General features: G+C 43.9%; 1 protein-coding gene across 1 annotated transcript in view; it reads right to left on the minus strand.

Moving 5' to 3' along the window:
- LOC142140278 (bone morphogenetic protein 8B-like) overlaps nt 1-19,352 on the minus strand; it is a 99,500-nt gene extending 80,148 nt beyond the window's left edge. Inside the window, exon 1 of the mRNA XM_075198093.1 lies at nt 18,464-19,352. Coding sequence (XP_075054194.1) covers nt 18,464-18,848 — 385 coding nt within the window. The 5' untranslated portion in view covers nt 18,849-19,352. The remainder of the gene's footprint in view (nt 1-18,463) is intronic.
- Between the last annotated feature and the right edge of the window lie 5,904 nt (nt 19,353-25,256).

Consider the following 25,256-nt stretch of genomic DNA (forward strand, 5'->3'; position numbering starts at 1 on the left):
TCAACACCACGTTGCCTGATCTTGGAGTCTCATTCCCCATGAGTCTCTGAAGGTGTTCCTGTGTTTCCTCGTTTATTCAGCCCAGCTGATTCCTGTGGTTTCCAAACCACTTCTACCTCTGTGGTTTCCAAACCACTTCTACTACTGTGGTTCCCATACCACTTCTACCATCTACTGTATCATCGTGACTGTGAGCTGATTCCTATCCGCTGCCTCCGTGCACTACAGTCTTCTAATCACTTCAACTCTACCATGTATCATTGGGACTGTTAGCTGATGCCTATCCGCTGCCTCCGTGCACTACAGTCTTTCATTCACATCCACTCACCTGTTCATGATTGTGACTGCCAGCTGATTCCTATCCGCTGCCTCCGTGCACTACAGGCTTCAACCTGCAACTCGTCTGTGTTTCATCATCGTGACTGGTTGGCTGATTCCTATCCGCTGCCTCCGTGCACTACAGGCTTCAACCTGCAACTCGTCTGTGTTTCATCATCGTGACTGCTAGCTGATTCCTATCCGCTGCCTCCGTGCACTACAGTCTTCAACCTGCAACCCGTCTGTGTTTCATCGTGACTGTTTAGCTGATTCCTATCCGCTGCCTCTGTGCGCTTCAGTCTTCAGCCCTTGTCAACTCTCCCGTGTTTCCTTGAGTCTGCTGCCACTATTGCTACCCGCTACTCTCCGTGACCAACTGTTCCAGTTCAACTCTGCTCCGGTGTCCCATCGTTACTGCACCTGCTGGTTGCTATTGGCTACCTCCGTGTTCCCGCAGAGACCCGCTGCTGTTACTTCTCAGCGCTACTCATCCATCTACTGCTGATCCGCTGTCCACGCCTTCCTGCGTTCCCTGCTGGTCTACCTACCTGTGCGCTGCACCTGCTAGACCACCGCTTCACCCATCCAGGGACTTTGGATCCTGCCGGGCTCCTGCCCTTCAGGTATCTCTGCACTCCTGTCTGACTGCCTTCTCCTGAACCACGGTATGCATACTTCCCATTGACTGTGCTGTGTATTGCATACCTTGCTGGACTGTGTTGGTTCTCCTCTGGAGTGTACTATCCGCTGAGTCTATTGCCATCATTGACTGTGTTGGTTCTCCTCTGGAGTGTACTATCTGCTGACTCTATTGCCATCATTGACTGTGTTATCTCATGCTGGATTACTTCAAGAGACTTCCTATATTGGCAGTGTTGTTCAGTCATTCATACATTTATATTGTGCATATTACTGTGGATCAAAGTCAAGGTGTCTGTGTATATATTGTGCATATTACTGTGGATCAAAGTCAAGGTGCCCGTGTATATATTGTGTTGCAGTCTCTCCCCGTGCACCTCCTCACATATATATTCAGTGGTACAACTTGCTAGTGGCAGACCACTGACTCCTGTTTACAGTTTCACCCGTTCCAGTATCCTCTCACATAGCAGTGGTACAACTTGCTAACGCAGACCACTGACTCCCCGGATACCTCCACTTGGATTCCATTCCTTCACTCAGACAGCGGTACAACTTGCTATCCGCAGACCGCTGACTCTCATCACCTCCTCGTTTCTGTTGGACATTCCTCCTCACTATAGCAGTGGTACAACTTGCTACCGCAGACCACTGACTACCTTCACGTGTCCTTTGTCCATACAGTTCCTCGTGTATTACTTCTTCCATATTGCCAGTGCTGCTAGTCATAGACTTTCCTGAGCATCTCATCATCTGCTATTTCCTGTTCCGTGATCACCCTGCTACCAGAGTACCATATTACCACCTATACTGCTCTGGTAAGCCTATCACCTGGTGATCCCTGGGTAAAGACTCCTAGTGCCCGTGACAGTAAGATCAGGCCATGACAGACCCAGATACGGAACCTACCGCTAAAGAGATGCTGCAGCATCTGGTCAGCCGTGTGGAGCAACAGGATGCTCGCCAACAGCTGTTACTTCAATGTTACCAATCTTTAACCTCCCAAGGAACATCTGGACAGACTGTTACAGCTAATGTTGAAGCTCCTGTGCTTTCCTCCGTTTCCCCAGTGCCATCCCAGGTGTCTACAGTTCCTACGCTACACCTGCCTACTCCGTCAAAATATGACGGGGACCCCAAAACTTGTAGAGGTTTCCTTAACCAATGTTCAGTCCATTTTGAACTTCAACCTCAAAATTTTTCTACCCATCGTTCCAGAGTGGCCTATCTTATCTCATTGTTTTCTGGACAAGCCCTGGCTTGGGCCTCCCCTCTGTGGGAGAGAAACGATCCAATTCTACAAGATAGCGCCAAATTCATTTCCACGTTCCGAAGTGTGTTCGATGAACCAGGTCGTGTGACCTCCGCTGCTTCCAGCATTCTTCGTTTGCGACAAGGCTCCCATACAGTAGGACAGTATGTCATTCAATTTAGGATCTTAGCCTCTGAACTTCAGTGGAACTCTGAAGCATTAGTTGCCGCCTTCTGGCAGGGGCTCTCCGATAAAATTAAGGACGCACTGACTACCCAAGAACTTCCTTCGTCACTAGAAGATTTGATCTCTCTTTGCCATCGTGTAGATATGAGATTTCGTGAAAGAGAGTCTGAGAAAACAACGGCTGTCAAAGCACCTCTTCGTTCTAACCCTCAATTTCGTCCAGCTCCATCCTCTGCGATTCCCATGGAGATAGGACGTTCCAAATTATCTTCAGAGGAGAGGAAACGAAGAGTAAAGAATAGACTCTGTATCTATTGTGCTGATTCCACGCATATGCTCAGCTCTTGCCCTAAGAGATCGGGAAATGCCAGGCCCTAACTAGTTCTGGAGAGGTGAAGTTAGGGTCCCTGGAGTCATCTCCATTGTCTATGAAATCTAAAGTCTGCGCTTTCGATGTTACGATTTCCTTTGCTACCAAATCCTTTGAGTCACAGGCATTGATTGATTCCGGAGCAGCAGGAAATTTCATTTCTAAATCACTAGTGAATCAATGGTCCCTACCAGTGATCACTTTAAAAACACCCATTACTGTGACGGCTATCGATGGATCACGCCTCATCAATGGTCTCATCACCCAGAGTACGTCTCCAGTAACCCTTCAGATTGGTGTATTACACCATGAAGAAATTTCGTTTTTAATTCTTCCAGTTACGACAAGTCCGATTGTCTTAGGCCTTCCATGGCTTCAGTGTCACTCTCCCCAGATTGACTGGCGCACCCCTCAAGTTACGTCTTGGGGGTCTGAATGTCACCATCGTTGCCTCTCTCAAGTTATTCCTCTTAAAGTACAGCAATCTTCCGTCTCATCTTCCTCCCCGGGACTCCCTCCTCAGTATGCTTCATATGCCGATGTGTTTGATAAAGCTCAGTCTGAACGTCTTCCTCCTCATCGTTCTTGGGATTGTCCGATCGACCTTCTACCTGGCAAGACTCCTCCCAGGGGTCGGGTCTATCCTCTCTCGTTACCCGAAACTCAAGCCACATCTGAGTACATACAGGAGAATCTCCAGCGTGGGTTCATTCGACCTTCCACCTCTCCCGCTGGAGCTGGGTTCTTCTTCGTCAAAAAGAAGGATGGATCATTACGCCCTTGTATAGATTTTCGTGGACTCAACGCCATTACTATCAAGAATCGGTATCCCATTCCGCTGATCACTGAGCTATTTGATCGCATCAAGGGAGCTCGGATATTTACTAAGTTGGATCTTCGTGGTGCCTACAATTTAATTAGAATCCGTTCCGGTGACGAATGGAAGACCGCGTTTAACACCAGAGATGGGCATTACGAATATTTAGTAATGCCCTTCGGGCTGTGTAATGCCCCCGCGGTTTTCCAGGGTTTCATCAATGAGATCTTTCGGGACTTATTATATGTATGTGTCGTTGTCTACCTGGACGACATATTGATCTTCTCACAGGACCTGCCTTCTCATCACCAACATGTGGCAGAGGTCCTCTCCAGACTACGGAAAAACTCGTTGTTCTGTAAATTGGAGAAATGTTCATTCGAGTTACCCCAGATTCCATTCTTGGGGTATATAGTTTCCGGAGTTGGCCTGAAGATGGATCCAGACAAAGTAAATGCTGTACTACATTGGCCTCAGCCAACTACTCTTCGTGCCATCCAGCGTTTTTTAGGTTTTGCCAATTACTATAGACGCTTCATTCAAGACTTTTCATCCATTGCATCTCCCATTGTGGCCCTAACTCGGAAAGGGGCTAATACTAAGCAATGGTCATCTGAGGCTCTCCAAGCCTTTCAAATCCTCAAAGAGTCCTTCTCGTCTGCTCCCATTCTGCGACAGCCTGATGTGACACTCCCCTTCTTCCTAGAAGTAGATGCCTCTAATGTGGGCTTAGGAGCTATTCTCTCCCAACGCTCGGAGCAACAAAAATTACATCCTTGTGCCTTCTACTCTCGGGGTCTTCTGCCCGCAGAGAAAAATTATACTATCGGGGACAAGGAGTTGCTGGCCATCAAAGCTGCATTAGAGGAATGGAGATACTTGTTGGAAGGAGCTCGCCATCCGGTGACGATCTTCACGGATCATAAGAACTTGTCATATTTGCAATCTGCTCAATGCTTGAACCCTCGTCAAGCAAGATGGTCTCTTTTCTTTTCCCGTTTTGAATTAATTATAACCTTCAAACCAGCCGCTAAGAACAAGAAAGCTGACGCTCTATCTCGAGCTTTTGTGACGTCCTCTGATGTAGAAGAGGTTCCCAACCATGCTATTCTAGACCCCAAATGTATTTCTCTGGCTGCTTCATCCACCAAAATGCTACCATTTGGGAAGACCCTTGTGCCTCCTACTCTGAGGAGGAAAATCCTTTCGTGGTTCCATGCCTCTCGTTTTTCTGGACACGCCGGTGAACACAAGACCTTTGAGATTCTCTCTCGTAGTTACTGGTGGCCTTCAATGAGGAGAGACGTCAAAGAGTTTGTTGCTTCCTGTGATTTATGTTCTCAGTTCAAATCCTCCCGCAGAACTCCAGCAGGGTTGCTGCGACCACTACCCATTCCGTCCAAGCCTTGGACCCATATTAGTATGGATTTCGTTACTGATTTGCCACCAAGTAAGAATGACAATACTATTTGGGTAGTGGTAGACAGATTTTCGAAGATGGCCCATTTCGTCCCTCTGTCCGGTTTACCTTCCTCGTCTACTCTGGCTGAACATTTCATTAAAGAAATCTTCCGCATCCATGGATGTCCGTCTGAGATTGTGTCGGATAGAGGAGTACAATTCGTTTCCAGATTCTGGCGGGCCCTTTGTAAAACCTTGGGCATACGATTAGCACTCTCATCTTCTTACCATCCGCAATCTAACGGACAAACGGAACGAGTCAATCAAGATCTTGAGACCTTTATTAGGATGTTCTCTTCAGCCAACCAAGACAACTGGGTAGAATTGCTCCCTTGGGCTGAATTCGCCCATAACAACATGTACCATGAGTCATTATCCAAAACTCCATTCTTTGTGGTCTACGGTCACCATCCGTCTTTTCCGGAATTTCCTGCCCTCCCGCCCACCCAAGTTCCTGCTGTGGAGACTGCTTGTCAGACCTTCAAAAATATCTGGTCTCAGGTCAAAACCTGTTTAAAGAAGACATCTAATAAATATAAGTCTTTCGCAGATAAGAAGAGGCGGGCTATTCCACCACTAAAAATTGGAGATCGTGTCTGGTTATCTACCAAAAATATTCGTTTGAAGGTTCCATCTATGAAATTCGCCCCTCGTTTTATTGGTCCATATAGGATCATTCAAGTTATCAATCCAGTATGTGTTAAACTTCTTCTTCCTAAGAATCTTCGGATCTCCAATGCCTTCCATGTGTCCTTGCTCAAACCTCTCATCATCAACCGTTTCTCGACTCCTTCCTCAGCACCGCAGCCAGTTCAAGTTCATCAGGAGGAGGATTTCGAGATTACTGAGCTATTGGATGCAAAAATTTCGCTAGGAGTCCTCCGTTTCCTCGTTCATTGGAAGGGCTTTGGTCCTGAAGAGCGTTCATGGATCAAAGCTGAAGATCTTAATGCTCCTGCCCTTCTGAAGAAGTTTTATTCCAAAAATCCGGACAAGCCCGGTTCCAGGCGTTCTGTGCCCACCTTTAAAAGGGGGGGTACTGTCACTCACCGGACTGTGAGTGCTTCTTCCCGGACATTTAGGAACCGTGGTCGTCCTCCATCCTGAGGGACTGCGCATGCGCAGCCCTTTCCATACCTCCAGTGTATGTTCCTTTAACTAAATTGGCAGATCAGGCAACCTCCCTATATTAAGCACCTGTGGTCAACACCACGTTGCCTGATCTTGGAGTCTCATTCCCCATGAGTCTCTGAAGGTGTTCCTGTGTTTCCTCGTTTATTCAGCCCAGCTGATTCCTGTGGTTTCCAAACCACTTCTACCTCTGTGGTTTCCAAACCACTTCTACTACTGTGGTTCCCATACCACTTCTACCATCTACTGTATCATTGTGACTGTGAGCTGATTCCTATCCGCTGCCTCCGTGCACTACAGTCTTCTAATCACTTCAACTCTACCATGTATCATTGGGACTGTTAGCTGATGCCTATCCGCTGCCTCCGTGCACTACAGTCTTTCATTCACATCCACTCACCTGTTCATGATTGTGACTGCCAGCTGATTCCTATCCGCTGCCTCCGTGCACTACAGGCTTCAACCTGCAACTCGTCTGTGTTTCATCATCGTGACTGGTTGGCTTATTCCTATCCGCTGCCTCCGTGCACTACAGGCTTCAACCTGCAACTTGTCTGTGTTTCATCATCGTGACTGCTAGCTGATTCCTATCCGCTGCCTCCGTGCACTACAGTCTTCAACCTGCAACCCGTCTGTGTTTCATCGTGACTGTTTAGCTGATTCCTATCCGCTGCCTCTGTGCGCTTCAGTCTTCAGCCCTTGTCAACTCTCCCGTGTTTCCTTGAGTCTGCTGCCACTATTGCTACCCGCTACTCTCCGTGACCAACTGTTCCAGTTCAACTCTGCTCCGGTGTCCCATCGTTACTGCACCTGCTGGTTGCTATTGGCTACCTCCGTGTTCCCGCAGAGACCCGCTGCTGTTACTTCTCAGCGCTACTCATCCATCTACTGCTGATCCGCTGTCCACGCCTTCCTGTGTTCCCTGCTGGTCTACCTACCTGTGCGCTGCACCTGCTAGACCACCGCTTCACCCATCCAGGGACTTTGGATCCTGCTGGGCTCCTGCCCTTCAGGTATCTCTGCACTCCTGTCTGACTGCCTTCTCCTGAACCACGGTATGCATACTTCCCATTGACTGTGCTGTGTATTGCATACCTTGCTGGACTGTGTTGGTTCTCCTCTGGAGTGTACTATCCGCTGAGTCTATTGCCATCATTGACTGTGTTGGTTCTCCTCTGGAGTGTACTATCTGCTGACTCTATTGCCATCATTGACTGTGTTATCTCATGCTGGATTACTTCAAGAGACTTCCTATATTGGCAGTGTTGTTCAGTCATTCATACATTTATATTGTGCATATTACTGTGGATCAAAGTCAAGGTGTCTGTGTATATATTGTGCATATTACTGTGGATCAAAGTCAAGGTGCCCGTGTATATATTGTGTTGCAGTCTCTCCCCGTGCACCTCCTCACATATATATTCAGTGGTACAACTTGCTAGTGGCAGACCACTGACTCCTGTTTACAGTTTCACCCGTTCCAGTATCCTCTCACATAGCAGTGGTACAACTTGCTAACGCAGACCACTGACTCCCCGGATACCTCCACTTGGATTCCATTCCTTCACTCAGACAGCGGTACAACTTGCTATCCGCAGACCGCTGACTCTCATCACCTCCTCGTTTCTGTTGGACATTCCTCCTCACTATAGCAGTGGTACAACTTGCTACCGCAGACCACTGACTACCTTCACGTGTCCTTTGTCCATACAGTTCCTCGTGTATTACTTCTTCCATATTGCCAGTGCTGCTAGTCATAGACTTTCCTGAGCATCTCATCATCTGCTATTTCCTGTTCCGTGATCACCCTGCTACCAGAGTACCATATTACCACCTATACTGCTCTGGTAAGCCTATCACCTGGTGATCCCTGGGTAAAGACTCCTAGTGCCCGTGACATTCGTCCTGCTTCAACCCCGGTAATACCGATGGAGATTGGACGTTCCAAACTAACCTCTGCAGAGAGGAATCGAAGAATTAAGAATAGACTTTGTATCTATTGTGCTGATGCCACACATATGCTCCAGGCATGCCCCAAAAAATCGGGAAATGCCAGGCCCTAACTAGTTCTGGAGAGGTGAAGTTAGGGTCCCTGGAGTCCTCTCCATCTTCTACGAAATCAAAAATCTGTGCATTTGACGTTACCATTTCATTTGCTACTAAGTCTTTTGAGTCCCAAGCTCTAATTGATTCAGGAGCTGCGGGAAATTTCATTTCTGAATCCCTTGTAAATCAATGGTCCCTACCAGTGATTACCCTGAAGACTCCTGTTACGATGACTGCTATCGATGGATCACGTATTATCAACGGTCTCATCACCCAAAGTACGTCTTCAGTGACCCTTCAGATTGGTGTTCTACACCGAGAAGAAATTTCGTTTTTAATCCTTCCTGTTACTACAAGTCCGATTGTTTTAGGCCTTCCATGGCTTCAATGTCATTCTCCCCACATTGACTGGCGCACTCCTCAAGTTACGTCTTGGGGACCTGAATGTCACCAACATTGTCTTTCTCGTGTTGTTCCTCGTAGAATACAGCAAACCTCCATTTCACCTTCCTCACCGGGACTTCCTCCTCAGTATGCTTCATTTGCCGATGTCTTTGATAAAGCTCAGTCTGAACGTCTTCCCCCTCATCGTTCATGGGATTGTCCGATTGACCTGTTACCTGGCAAGATTCCACCTAGGGGTTGTGTTTATCCACTTTCATTACCTGAGACTCAGGCTACTGCTGAATACATCCAAGAGAATCTCCAGCGAGGATTTATTCAACCTTCTACTTCTCCCGCTGGAGCTGGGTTCTTTTTCGTGAAGAAGAAAGATGGATCATTACGCCCCTGCATAGATTTTCGTGGACTTAATGCTATCACTATCAAAAATTGGTACCCCATTCCTCTGATTACTGAGTTGTTCGATCGGATCAAGGGAGCCCGGATTTTTACTAAGTTGGATCTTCGTGGTGCCTACAATTTGATTAGAATCAGGTCCGGTGATGAATGGAAAACAGCTTTTAACACCAGAGATGGGCATTATGAATACTTAGTAATGCCCTTCGGGTTATGTAATGCCCCTGCTGTTTTCCAGGGCTTCATTAATGAGATCTTTCGGGACTTGTTATATGTATGTGTCGTAGTATATCTGGACGACATACTCATCTTTTCCCAAGACCTGCCTTCACATCACCAACACGTGGCCGAAGTTCTTTCCAGACTCCGGAAAAATTCATTATTCTGTAAACTAGAAAAATGTTCATTTGAGTTGCCCCAGATTCCATTTTTGGGTTATATTGTTTCCGGAGTTGGTCTACAAATGGATCCAGAAAAGGTGAATGCTGTGTTACTTTGGCCTCAGCCAACCACTCTTCGGGCCATTCAGCGTTTTTTAGGTTTCGCCAACTACTATAGACGCTTTATTCAAGACTTCTCTTCAATTGCATCTCCCATTGTGGCTCTTACTCGCAAAGGGGCCAATACTAAGCAATGGTCATCTGAGGATCTCCAAGCCTTTCAATTTCTTAAAGAGTCCTTCTCCTCTGCTCCCATCCTTCGACAGCCTGATGTGATGCTTCCCTTCTTCCTAGAAGTAGATGCCTCTAATGTTGGTTTAGGAGCCATTCTCTCCCAGAAATCGGAGCAACAAAAGTTCCATCCTTGTGCCTTTTACTCTCGGGGTCTTCTGCCTGCGGAGAAGAATTACACCATCGGGGACAAGGAGTTGCTGGCTATTAAAGTAGCATTGGAGGAGTGGAGATATTTGTTAGAGGGAGCTCGTCATCCAGTGACAATTTTTACAGATCATAAAAATTTGTCATACCTACAGTCTGCTCAATGTTTAAATCCTCGTCAGGCAAGATGGTCTCTTTTCTTTTCCCGTTTTGATCTTATCATAACCTTCAAACCAGCTGCAAAGAATAAAAAAGCAGATGCTTTATCTCGAGCCTTCGTGGCGTCCTCAGACGTTGAAGAGAATCCCAACCACTTTATATTAGACCCCAAATGTGTTTCTCTGGCTGCTTCTTCCACGAAAGTGCTACCATTTGGGAAGACCCTCGTGCCTCCTGCTCTTAGGAAAAAAATCCTTTTATGGTTTCACTCTTCTCGTTTCTCTGGACACGCTGGTGAACGCAAGACCTTTGAAATCCTCTCTCGAAGTTATTGGTGGCCTTCTATGAGGAGAGATGTCAAAGAGTTTATCGCAGCATGCGATTTATGCTCCCAGTTCAAGACCCCCCGCAGAACTCCAGCGGGGTTGCTTCAGCCACTACCCATTCCATCTAAGCCTTGGACCCATATTAGTATGGACTTTGTCACTGAGCTTCCTCCTAGTAAGAATTGCAACACCATTTGGGTAGTGGTGGATAGATTTTCTAAGATGGCGCATTTCGTTCCCTTGTCTGGTTTACCTTCTTCTTCTACCCTGGCTGAACATTTCATTAGAGAAATTTTCCGTATCCATGGATGTCCGTCCGAAATCGTGTCAGATAGAGGAGTACAATTCGTGTCCAGATTCTGGCGGGCCCTTTGCAAGACCTTGGGCATACGATTGCCACGCTCATCTTCCTACCATCCCCAATCGAACAGACAAACTGAAAGAGTCAACCAAGATCTTGAGACTTTCTTAAGGATGTTCTCATCAGCCAATCAAGACAACTGGGTAGAATTACTTCCTTGGGCTGAATTTGCTCATAACAACATGTACCATGAGTCATCATCTAAAACTCCATTCTTTGTGGTTTACAGTCACCATCCGTCTTTCCCGGAATTTCCTGCCCTCCCGCCCACCCAAGTTCCTGCTGTTGAGACTTTGTGTCAAACCTTCAAAAATATTTGGGCTCAGGTAAAAACCTGTTTAAAGAAGACATCTGCCAGATATAAGTCTTTTGCGGACAAAAAGAGACGGGCTATTCCACCATTGAAAGTCGGAGACCGGGTGTGGCTATCTACTAAGAATATTCGTTTGAAGGTTCCATCCATGAAATTTGCTCCCCGTTTTATTGGTCCATATAGGATCATTCAAGTTATTAATCCAGTTTGCTTCAAACTTTTACTTCCCAAGAGTCTTCGTATTTCCAATGCCTTCCATGTTTCCTTGCTCAAACCTCTCATCATCAACCGTTTTTCGATCCCTCCTTCAGCACCACAGCCACTTCAAGTTCATCAGGAGGAAGACTTTGAGATTACTCAGGTTTTGGATGCTAAAATTTCGCGAGGAGTTCTTCGTTTCCTCGTGCATTGGAAAGGCTTTGGTCCTGAGGAGCGTTCATGGATCAAAGCTGAAGATCTCAACGCTCCAGCGCTCTTGAAGAAGTTCTATACCAAATTCCCGGACAAACCCGGTTCCAGGTGTTCTGTGCCCACCTTTAAAAGGGGGGGTACTGTCACTCACCGGACTGTGAGTGCCACTTCTAAAGTAGCTAGGAACCGTGTCCGTCCATTATTATGAGGTACTGCGCATGTGCAGTCCCTTTTAACCTTCAGTTCTGTTCCTTTAACTTAATTGACTGATCAGGCAACACTCCCTATATTAAGCACCTGTGGTCAATACCACATTGCCTGATCTTGGAGTCTCATGGAGTCTCATTCCTCATGAGTCTCTGAAGGTGTTCCAGTGCCTCCTCGTGTGTTCAGCTAATGCTGATTCCTGTTTGCCGTTTGTGGTTTCCAGACCACTTCTATTCCTGTGTTTCCTAGTGACTTCGGCAGCTGATTCCTATCCGCTGCCTCCGTGTATCTACAGCTACAGATTACTGCAAACTCTCCTGTGTTTCTTCGTGACTCCAGCAGCTGATTCCTATCCGCTGCCTCCGTGTATCTACAGCTACAGATTACTGCAAACTCTCCTGTGTTTCATCGTGACTCCAGCAGCTGATTCCTATCCGCTGCCTCCGTGTATCTACAGCTACAGATTACTGCAAACTCTCCTGTGTTTCTTCGTGACTCCAGCAGCTGATTCCTATCCGCTGCCTCCGTGTATCTACAGCTACAGATTACTGCAAACTCTCCTGTGTTTCTTCGTGACTCCAGCAGCTGATTCCTATCCGCTGCCTCCGTGTATCTACAGCTACAGATTACTGCAAACTCTCCTGAGTTACATCGCTACTGTTCCAGCTGATTCCTGTTCGCTACTTCAGCGTGTCTACAGAGTCTGCTCGTCTCAGCGCTCCAGTCTACATTCTACCTGCCGTCAGCTGACCCGCTGCCTACTGCTTCTACAGTGTGTCCATTTGTGTCAACTCGCCTGTTGCTTCGAGTCTACGCTCCTCGGCTTCCAGCTTTGCTACATCGCTTCAACTCTTCCGTGGTCTCCTGCTGTTCTATTCAATATACTACTGCCTCCTGAGTATTTGTCATCTTTGCTGTCCTACCTACAGTGCACTGCACCTACCTGCCGCTTCCATTCTGCAAGGACTTCGCATCTCGTCTGGTTCCGGCCGCTCAGGTATCCCTGCAGCTATCCCTAACAGCCTGCTCATCTGAACCACGGTATGCATACTTCTCATTGACTGTGCTGGTGTATTGCATATCCATCTGGACTGAGTTGTCCTCCTCCGGAGTTTCCATCCTCTGAGACTATTGCTATTATTGACTGTGTTTCCTTTTGCTGGACTATTTGAGTGACTTTGTTTATCTGTGCAGTGCTGTTCATTCATTATTATCATTGTGTGCAGTTCAACGTGGGATCAAGTTCAGTGTACCCGTGTAGACTCTGCATAGCATTTATCTCCTCGTGTCCTTCCTCACATATATATTCAGTGGTACAACTTGCTAGAGGCAGACCACTGATTCCTGTTTCCCTGTGTCACCAGTTGCATATATCCTCTCACATAAGCAGTGGTACAACTTGCTACTCGCAGACCACTGACCTCCCCGTGACCTTCACCTGGATTCCATTCCTTCACTACAGACAGCGGTACAACTTGCTATACGCAGACCGCTGACTTCCACCTCCTTATTACTCCTGGACATTCTTCTCACTATAGCAGTGGTACAACTTGCCGTGCGCAGACCACTGACTACCCTCACGTGCCTTGTCCATCCAGATCCTCGTGTTCAGTTACCCATTGTTTACCAGTGCTGCTAGTCATAGACTTTCTGAGCATTCTCTAACCATCTGCTGTTTCCAGTTCATTATCACCCTGCCATCAGAGTATCATATACCAACTCTACTGCTCTGATAAGACCATCAGCGGGTGATACTGGGTAAAGCCTCCTAGTGCCCGTGACACTCCTATTCTGAAAAAACTAAACGCTGACCCAAACTTTCTCTCTCAAATTACGTTCCCATCTCTTAGCTCCCATGCCAATCCAAGCTTGTCTCACAAGCTTTCTTTTCTCACACAACCTATTGGACCCTCTTTAGTCAGGCTTTTGTTCTCAACACTCCACAGAATCTGCAAAATCTATAGACCATTACTCACTAATTCTCCGAGATCTCTCTGCTGCATTCGACACTGTTGACCACTCTCTTCTGCAATCCCTAGGTCTTCAGGACACTATCCTATCCAGGTTCTCATCCTACCTATCTAATCGTCCTTTTGGTGTTAGTTTTCCTTGATCCACCTCTCTCTGCTTCTTTTATCAGTTGGAGTACCACAAGGTTCAATCCTTGGTCCTCTGCTCTTCTTTATCTATACCACTACTCTTGGAAAACTAATAAACTCCTGTGGATTTCAGTATCATCTCTATGCCGATGATACACAAATGTATCTATCCTCTCCTGATCTCTCACCATCTGTGTTAGCTAGCGTTACTGTCTTTTTTCCATTTCATCTTGGATGTCCCCTCTTCAACTCAAAGTTAATATTTCAAATACAAAGTTCATAATTTTCCCACCATCAAAAGAAAAGTTACCTGACATTTTTATTTCTGTTGACATCCAAACCCACAAGCTCGCTGCCTAGGTGTGATCCTTGGCTCATAACTATCCTTTGTTCGCCACATACAATCTATATATACATCCTGTTACATACATCTAAAAAACATTTTCAGAATACGTACATATCTCACACAAGACAATGCAAAAACCTTAATTCATGCACTCATCATCTCCCGCATTGACTATTGCAATACAATCCTTACTGGCCCGTATCTGCACCCCTACAATCTATTTTGTATGTGGCAGCTAGAATGATTTTCCTTACAAATCAGTTTCTCATGACTGAGCTGCTCTGTCAGTCTATACATTGGCTGTCTGTCTATTACCGAATTCAATATCAAATACTTCTACTAACATATAAGGCTGTCAACAAAACTGCACCACCACTTGTCTCAAAATATCTCTCAACTTGACACTTCTGTTCTGCACAAGATCTGCAGGTCTTCAAACTTTCAAGTGTTCTCTGAAAACCCACCTCTTCAGACAAGGTTATATAATTCCACAACCACCCTCTTAACCTCCCTATGGTACCCTATTACCACCCTTTACACAGTTCACAAAAGACAACAACTCTCTGTCCTCTTGACCGACACTGCTATGTGAGTGGATCATATAGCGCACTAAACAATTTTTACCTTTGCAATCTGGCTGGACCAATATGTAATATGTAGCACTTACCCTCATGTATCAAACTCCCACTGTCCTATAGATTGTAAGCTTGCGAGCAGAGCCCTTACCTCTCTGTCTGTATTACCCAGTATAGTTTTATTACTGTGTATGTTCCAAATAGTAAAGCGCTACGGATTATGCTAGCGCTATATAAATAACTGCTGATGATTTTGATAGGTGCCTGAGAGGGCAGCAACTAATTGAAAGACTTGATAAGCAGCGTCTTTTCACTTTATGTATTTACATCTCAATTTGGCTATACAGAATTTTATAAGAACCATCTGATGAACTGCAAATTCAGTGTTAAATAAGTGTGGATGTAACTCTGAACTAATTATTACTTACTGCTTTTCTGTTACACACATCTGCAGTCAACATGTGACCACATAAAATGCAAAACCACTCCTATACATAGCACAAGTCTGTGCAATGCTACATAAACAGTAAGAAATAAGCTACTAATGCATATTATACAGTCTATTGCTGTGCACTGCCAGAATCACCAGAAGTTGCTATCAGTCACCATGATTGCATATTTGTGTACTAGCGTTGTGTTTGGAACATGTTCATAAAACATAGCTAAAATCTATTGAGATCTTCCCTTATTGCTAATACCCCCTATTCTGGTGGGCTGTGACTAGATTAACCATCATTGTTTCATTAATAAACTTCATGCATGTGATTGAGAATAAGCAATTATAGACTCGTACTTTCAGCATTTCTTTCCAGTTTTGCAACATGCACTAGCCCAGGAAGAATGTGGGTGGGTAGATTGTGGTAACCTGTTCTTTAGAGTAACCAGAGTCACCACAAGAAAATTATAGGCTAAAGATGCCAAAATATGTTGCTTGTGTTTCTGTATGCACAATGAACACAGGTAAATATAACACATTTGGTCATGATAATCTGCTATTTATGGCAAAAAACATTCGCAAGATGCTGAATATACCAAGTTACTATAGTAACAGTATTACATTATCTAAATATTATTATTATAATATTATTGACTTCATACATATGTGGAAATATATAGAATAATTAACTATACAGTTGGTTCCAACATTTTTAAAATATATTTTTTATGGGAGGACAACTTACATTTAACCTGTTATGGGGTGGGTTGCAAGGAATTCAAATATATTTTTTACACACATAGAGAACCCTTCAGATCTCTGCCAATTAACCACTCATATGGCCCCATTAGTAATTTAATGGGTTGCACTCTTCTCAATATTACATGTCCCTCCATAGAGCAAATAGAAAGCACTTTTCTTTTTTAGAAATCCTGTTATCTACAGTGAAAAGCTGCATTGGGGGACTCAATCCAACCTTAGACCTTTGATACAGCTCTTCATGAGAGTCATATAGAGCTATATTGAAGACCTATGGATGCATTGTAGTGCTCACCAATGCTGCAGGGATAATTAGCAAATTGCCATATTGCTCCTATTTGCTATGCATATATTGTATTTATTTCATATTTCTTAGTTTGTAATAGTAAAGAAAAGTCCGCTCTTTCGTTAGATGATCAAAATAAACACAAAGGTTCTGTTTTGCAAATGTAACTATTATCCTATTTCTAATCATTTGCTATATATACTATATATAATCTTTAGCAGTGTGTATATAGCCCTTAGTTGTTTTGCTACGTTTCTACCTTTGGTGAGTGTGCTGTGCCGCTACCAGTGTTTCACAAATCTGATGTCATTGGGTTTGAACTGTCCAGCGCAAACAACTTTTCCTAATTGTCAGTTCAATCCTGCCTTTGGACCAAAGATGTGGCAATGGGGAGAAAGAACTGCACACACCCAGCCAACTGAAGATGAAATAGAAGAATGTGGTGTTGCTAGATATACTCTGTAGTACATGCCAGTGGCAGAACTACAATTGGTGCGGCAAGTGCAGTGCACCGGGACCCATGGAGATAAAGGGTCCTGCTGCATGGCAGGTGCAGAGAGTCAGGGGCCCCAGTTCCCTCATCCCCGCCTCTCTGGACCGGGGCCCACAGCTCTCTAGTTCCACCTCTGGTACATACGCTGAAATGTTAGCACCTTGCACGGATGTTTGAGTTCTCTTCTAAATAAATGCTGTTTATACAATAACCTTATTAATGGATTATTTTTCAGAGGGGCACACCCTGTCAATTGGGACTCTGATTTGGATTTCAGAATATGATTTTGGGGTCTCCAGATTGACACATAAAAAATGCTTTCTAATCGGTAATATTACTTTTGGATCTCAGAAAAATTACACACATAGACACTTAGGGGTAAATTTATCAAGCTGCAGGTTTAAAAAGTGGAGATGTTGCCTATAATGTAGTTATCATTTAATTAGTATAGTCTACAAATTGACAGCTAGAATCTGATTGGTTACTACTCACTGATTATGGTGTGTGTGTGTGTGTGTGTGTGTGTGTGTGTGTGTGTGTGTGTGTACCTTACATACAGCATTGTATCTCTAATACATTTTCCATTTACTATTGATAGACTCACAGCCGCTGCCAGCATTAAACTGGGTTGGTTTCTGTCCACCTTTACTTTTGCCTGTAGAAGTATTTGCTTTGTACAGTTAACAAGAGACAAGCTGTTGGTCAGCCCTTAACTTCTAGAAAGAACTACATTTAAAGCTGCATTGTAAATTAATATTGATTTGTATTTTGCCCTAGATACTGCTTGTCATAAAATTAAACATTATGCTGATTGTGCATGTAATACATCATCAGTTAAAAATATAGCATGTTATACACTTAAAATCAATTTATTTATTGCACTATATCTGCAATAAGGTTCTTTTCATACCTTTGTAACTTTGTAACATACCTTGTGTATGTCTGTATCTTACTTTTAATGCCCATAATAGACCGTCTTAATAAAAAAAAAAAGTTTAAAATCCAATAGGCAAGATGGTTTTTTATGTATAATAAATTCCAAAGTGCATTTAGTTGGTTGGTTTAGTTAGTGCATTAGTTGGGTTATTTCAGTTCAAACTACAAGGACAGTTATAATTTCAAATATGCTGGTATAGGTAGGTGATCTGAATTTACTTGCAATTGCCCAAGAATTACAATGATAGAGCGACATGTTATGTAAACTATATGAAATTAAAAAAATGGAGGTGCTGTGAAGTGAATTTATTGGTAAGGCTGACTGTTGGAAATACAGTAATTAAGGATACAGAAAAAGTGAGCCACTATTGAGATCAATTGTCCCTGTGGTGTGACTCTAACAATTGCTTCAATCAGATTAACGTTACGACAAACAAACAAACTACAGGAGAGTTCAAAAACTTGTAACATACTTATTTTTCTTGCCTAATGAGTAGTTTAAGTATTGTTTATGCCTGAAATGTTTTCATATACAGTATGAAAATATTTGCCCTATGATACCTATAAGCATGATGTGCCCTTAATTACCAAAGCTTCTCTGTGAAGTCCTATACATTACACATTTATCTGAAATACCATATGCTGCCCTATCATATGTTTTTATGATGTGACATTAAATACTTGTAATTTGCTACTCTGGGGTGTCTTACACAGTTATGTACTGCTCTGCCATATCATATGCTGTGATTTCTAGTTCTAATAGTTTTCTGTTGCAGTGTCTCCATATACTTCTATAGGACTGCCCCTCTATTCAGTTCTGATATACCATGATCAGGGGCTCAGTTACTAGTGTAACACAGATCACTAAAATGTATGCAGTTCCATAGTTATATTATTGTAATGGTGAAGGGAGTTCTTACCCATGTTGACAAAACTCATGACCGTGTCAGCCTCACTCATCACTGCTCCCAGAGGAGGGCTTTGGGTGCTTAAAGTGGTGAATATCGCCCGTGACACCCCTTGTGCCCCATCTTCTTCTTCCTCCCCGCACATAGCATGATAAAGATCCAGCATGAACAACGGTGCTGAGGATGGGAACTGACCTCCATTTGCAGGTCTGGGTCTCCCAGGCAACCCCAGGATGGACAATATCTCTCTCTGCATCTCACGTTTTTCTCTGCCACTTAATTTCCTCTGGATAAAACTTGATCGTAGATGATTTTTCACAAAGCTTCCATTAGTCAAGTGCCACAAACATCCAGCGATGCAAATCATGATCCAAATACTTTGAGAAGAGTTTGACATTTTCCCACACAAGGGAGATAGTTCAAAAATATATTTCAGTTTGAGTTAGTGTTTAGCAAATTAAATAAAGAATAAAGCATGTGATTAAAATGAATAATCAATACCTATTCCGATAAAACAATCGTCAGGTGTTTACAAACATGCTGTGCAGAGCAGAACTCGGTTATACTCCTGCTTAACTTGCAATCGGTGCGATAGAGCTGTTTTAAATTACCTGTGAAACATAGTGACTATATCGTATGATGGAAGAAGCATAACGATGAGTGCAGTGTTCACACTTATATAACAGTTCTGTGAGGCTCTTCCGTTGAATGACACTGTCTGAATGTCTCGCAAATTTACAGAAGCTAGGAAAAAATACTCGCGTTGCCCATCAATTATCCATTAGTTCAAAAAACTTTTAACAGGTAAATCTCGTTCAGCACAAAGGAAAAAGTGAATTCTTTTGCAGACCTCTTTCCAAATTCCCAAAGCGATTGGCAGTTCTGTCGCTCTCATGCAGACCTTTCTCCTGCACTGGGCACTAGAGGTCTCCAGCCCTCACTTCTCGCTCTGTAACTTGGCAAATTAGATTATAGGTGTTAACTTGTAATCTAACCACTGAGCAGTAAGCGTTTGGTTCTGCATGAAATATTTTTTTCACATGAAAGCTGCTGAATGTATAGATAAAATATGTACTGCTGAAAAGCAAAGTAGATTTCCATGTTATTTATGTCTGATATTTTTATATTGCTGTAAAACTTTTCATAATTTATAGTGTCATAAGTTATGCAGGGGCAAATGCTGGTATTAAATATGGCTGTAGACATAAATATCAGATATAAGCAGCTAGGGGGGAAAGGCTGGAATCATAAATGGCTGATGCATGAATTGATGGATCATAAATGGCTGGGAAGCAAAAGCTGTTATAAAAGATTGTTTAATTTATTACATAGCACTTTAGTCATGTAAAGTATTGTGTTTTTCTATTGCTAGTGTGAATGTGACTGTGTTTTCCAACTGCAAGTGTTTTTCTTTTTGTACCTTCACTGGAGATATATTTGGGGTTAATATTAACAATAGAGTGCTGCGGAATACGTTGATGTTTTATCAAGCAACAATAAAAGTTGTCGAAGTCAGCAAATTGGATAAAGTCATTTCAATTAAAGTCTAGCAAACTTGGTTGTCTTTGTCTGAAAAGATGCGTACGGTACGCTATGTCGTACAAGGGCACGCTACGGCGTGAAAGGGCGTACGCATCCACTACACGTGGCAGCAACAGTAATTGGTCTTTTACCATACATTTGCACAAACACGCATACTTATAAAATAGTACACATTATTGGTAGTTGCAACACATAGTCAGTTATGTCGAAATATAGTAGTATTTATATGTTATATCAGAGTTACATGCATATTAGTGAAATACACAGAACGGGTTAAAGGAATAACATCATGAGTGGTATCATAATGAACCTTGTTACATATCCTACTGTTTGGTGCGCTCTGCGAGGGAATCGCAGAGTGCATACGCAAGTTATGAATGATAGGGAATTATGAACTACTTAAGAGTAAGGAATTCTGGCGGGAAGAGCAGAGCATACCCCCTGCAGAGATGACCCCCTCCTTTGGATTCCTTAGGATGAACCAGCCAATGATCGACGACCCCTTGGACATTCCTGAGACCCGGACCAATAGATGCAAGCCATACCATCTTCATTGTATTACTGTACTTGATTGTGTATATAAGCAGCAGCTTGTGATCCAGAGTACAGACTTCTTGTCCCCAGACTTCAGGATTGAATGACTGCACTGGATCCAGAGCGCCTGCGTTAAGTAACGGCTGTATTTACTATTACATCGCTTGAGCATATTTTTTCAACTTATTGCGAATAAATATTTGTGCGTTGGAAACACAAATCGAGGTTCGACAATCGTTATTGGTTAGCGACAATACGCACATTACAATTTGGGGGCTCGTGAGCTTTGGAGGTTTCGTTGCCGATGATACGCAAGACCAACGGATTTCGGTTCCTCAACAAAGGGTGGAGACGCGTCATAAACGGGTAAGAACGCATGGTGTTCAAAACCTGAATTTTACTCTGTGTTGCGAAACCGAATGTCCGTTTTGCATTATCTAGGGCACGCTAACTAGAACCTAGGGACAAAAGAGAAAACTGTTTCTTTTTTCTGTCATTGTGCGTTTTAACTGTATTGCATTGTTTAGCGTATGTGTACTTCCTGCTGTGCGTACGCGAACTTCCGGTAAACTTGCCACGTGGTTAAACAATCGTGTTGATAGTTATTATACATGCATAGTATAATTACTTGTGAAAGCCTCTGAGACATTATTACTATTGTTGGGAACTTTTGATTTTCTGCGCAGAAAAGGTGTATAGTGTGTGATGTTGTAACGTAGATACACTGTTTTATTGTTGAGGTGCTCAGTTGCTGTCTGACGAGGCGGATTGCCCAACTGAAGGACGGTATACAGGGCAGGTATACCGAATGCGAAAACTGGGTTTTCGCAAAGCGCTACCAATAGATCGCAAGGTTTGCTAATAATTAGTATTGGTAGGCAGTGCGATCCGGTCGCACCGTTAGTGCGAATTGGTGAAGCAGCTAGGAGGAATTATACTGGAAAGGCAGGTTGATTGTATCGACTTTGCGCTCCCAGCGATAATAAACTCAGCAGATTTTGTGGTTTAGCCAGGGTATCGAGGAGCTGATAGCCCTTGGGGCCCACAGTGATATTTCTGTATTAGGGAAAAGCGAGTGAGCGCGGCTAAAGGAAATACGTTCACCGAGGATTATAGATCTCTAGCGGTGAGTATAGCAACAGAGTTGAAATTATTAGGTGGAAAGAACAGAGCATTGCGGTGTGTCTGTATTTCACATTTGGCCGGAAGGAACAGAGCATTGCGGTGTGTCTGTGTTCCGGGTAGAAGGTATATTGTTCAACATGGGTGCTAAGCATACGCTAGAGATGGTCAGTGTACTGCCTAAGGAAGGCCCTATTGGTTCAGCGAGGTTTCTCATGTGTAAGAAGTATGGTGCATATGCAACTGTGTATTGTGACACGTGGGTCGGGATGACCAAAGCTTGTGATAGGCCTTTCCCAACAATAGGGAGTTTTAATGCAGAGGTACTGAATACTGTAAAAGATAGAATATGGTTGATCAAGTCAACGAAAAAGAGAAATAGACATAATGATTGTTTAAAATTGTGGCAAATGGAAGGTAACACGTGGCAGAGCAGCGAATGCAAACCGGAAATAGGCGTGGCGAAAAGCGCGCGCAAGGCGGATGTAACCATTGAGAAGCGTGACGAACTCAGCGCAAGCGCGCCCCTGCCACCTTATGTGGCGGGAGGGGTAAGTACAGCCGTTGTTAAAACTGAAAATAGAAAAATTACTAAGTTGTACCCTGTTTTAAATCAGTTTCAATCAAGTGTATCTGAAAACGAAGATGAACCCACTGTGATTTCGGCCATTGCCCATGCTGTTAATGTACTAGAGGCTCAGCGCAAGTATGAGAAAATGGCTGAGATAGGTGAGAGTAGCGTGATCACTAGGAGTGAAAGTGTTCTAAATCTAGGGCCTGTAAATCCTGTAGCGTCCCCTGAAGTTAGTGTACCAGAGGGTGTGTTCCCGGTCCGCACAATATCAGTTCCCAATGGGAAACCAGATAAGGATGGTATAGTTCCTTTAAGAAATGTTACAATGCATTGTCCCTGGACTAGATCAGAATTACGTTCCATTATGACTGAATTCCCAGATCCTAGAAAAGAGTTAGCTAAATGTCAGAAATTTGTTAAAGACTTAGGGAATGCTCATGAACCAACCAGTAAGGATTGGCGGGTAGTGTTGAGGGCGTGTCTTCCTCCCAATACTAACATACAAAAATTTATTGGAGATTGTTTGTTGGAGGAAGATGACACCCTGACTGATGAGATTAACCAACGGAATATAGAACAAATTGTCAAACACTTAGCCATCTGTTTTCCAGTAGTAGTAAATTGGAGTAAGATTTTCACCATTAAACAAAAGGATAGTGAAACTGCCTCAGATTACTTTGCTAGAGCTATAACAGCGATTGCACGATTTACTGGGATATCCAACATAAGTGAGGACCCACATCACAGAGAGGTAGCTGTAGGGGTACTGATGGATGGCCTTAGGGAAAATTTAAAGACGAGAGTACAAACCACATTACCTAATTGGAGAGGCGTCACGGTAGACTTCCTTAGGGAGTCTGCTGTGGAGCATGACAAGAACCTTTTTAGAAAAAGGGAAGAGAAAAGTGATAGGTTAATGACGGTAAGTATACAGGCTCTAGAAGGGGTGCATACACGACCACCAGCATACAACCCATATAACAGGAAACCTAAAGTGATCAGGTGTTTCAACTGTAACGAGGAAGGACATTACAAGAGAGATTGTAATAAAGAAAGACCCAATACACATAGGGGTGGGTCACATAGATATCCTCCAAGAAAGGATTCACATAGACTAGAAGACTCACATCTACCCGCGCATATTACGGCAGCAAATGCTGCGCGGGAAATCAATAGTCAGCGCTAGGGGTCAGGTCATACCTGTAGTCTACAGCCAGTAAGGTTAACTGAGAGTCAGAGTGAAGAACCAACAATGATAGTTGACATAGCTGGCAGGAAACAAACTTTTCTTGTAGATACAGGGGCGGCCCGATCTGTGATAACCTCTCCTTTCAATCTACAGGTGACCAGCAAAACTATTCCAGCTATGGGGGTGACGGGAAAAGTGTTACATTATCCTCTAACTAAACCCGCCGAAGTTACTATCGGGCCTCTGCATACTAAGCATTCGTTTCTCTTGGCTGCAGCGGCTCCTACTAACTTGCTAGGGAGAGACTTGTTATGTAAAATGGGATGTGTCATATACTGTACTTCAGATGGTGTGTTCCTAGATATACCCGAGAAGGTTGCACATGAGGTACAGGACATATTGGACACCCCTCCAAGGTTAATGTTACACTCTCCTGTTATAGAACAAAGTCCATCTCAAGTAAAGGGGATGTTGCTGGAAATACCAGGTTCCCTATGGACCAGAGATGGACAGGACACTGGACTGATGGCAAACGTAGCCCCTGTCATGGTCAATCTAAAAAGTGGTAGGATAGCCCCAAAAATCCCACAGTATCCATTAAAACCGGAGGTGGAACTAGGGGTATATCCTGTTATTGAGAGGCTGTTACAACAAGGGATTTTAATTCGTACAGCCAGTACAGCAAATAGTCCCATTTTCCCTGTGAAGAAGAGTGGGGGGAGGGGCTATAGATTAGTCCAGGACTTAAGGGGAATTAACAAAGTTGTTGAGAGCCAATTCCCCGTAGTGCCGAATCCAGCTGTCATCCTCATGCAGATTCCACCGTCTGCCAGTCATTTTACTGTCATTGATCTATGTTCTGCTTTCTTTTCAGTCCCTCTTCACCCTGACTGCCAATACCTTTTTGCATTCTCCTACAGGGGAGTGCAATACACATGGACCAGACTACCCCAGGGGTTCATTGACAGCCCCAGTATTTTCTCCCAAGCCTTACATGACTGTTTGCAATCCTTTCAACCCCACAATGGGTCTGTTCTAATTCAATATGTGGACGATTTGTTGTTGTGCTCTGATTCTTTTATGTCATGTTTACATGATACTAAATTGTTGTTGCTTCATCTTTCACAAACAGGGCACAAGGTGGCAAAGGATAAATTACAGCCATGTCAGACTAAGGTCAAATACTTAGGACACTGCCTCACTAAGGGGCTAAGACACCTGACAACCGACAGAATTGAGGCCATACAACACATGACCCTGCCGCAGAGCCAGAAGCAGATTCGTACTTTCTTGGGGATGTGTGGATACTGTAGGTCCTGGATCCCAGGTTTTTCTATTCTGGCATTACCATTGCAGGAGCTAGTCTCTTCCTCAAAACCAGAACGTGTCATACACACAGAAGAGTCGGAGCAAGCGTTCTTTAATCTTAAAGATAGTCTGACAAGAGCACCTGCATTGGGAATACCTGATTATGAAAAGCCTTTTGAGCTATTTTGTACAGAAGCTGATGGCTGTGCAGCAGGTGTCCTCACACAGAAACATGGTGACGCTAGCAGACCGGTAGCATACTACAGTGCACAATTAGACAATGTGGCAAGGTCACTCCCAACATGTCTCAGAAGTGTAGCAGCAACGGCCCTTCTAGTAAGTAAGAGCGAGGATGTAGTATTAGGACATAATTCAACCATCTATACACCCCATGCTGTATCAGCTCTGTTAAATTCAGCCCAAACCAGACATGTTTCTTCAGCTAGATTCACAAAGTGGGAACTAGCCCTGATGGCACCCTCAAACATCACCATCAAACGATGTAGCACCCTAAATCCAGCTACATACCTTCCGTA

This window comes from Mixophyes fleayi, chromosome 2 (assembly GCF_038048845.1).
Source record: "Mixophyes fleayi isolate aMixFle1 chromosome 2, aMixFle1.hap1, whole genome shotgun sequence".
Classification (NCBI taxonomy): domain Eukaryota; kingdom Metazoa; phylum Chordata; class Amphibia; order Anura; family Limnodynastidae; genus Mixophyes; species Mixophyes fleayi.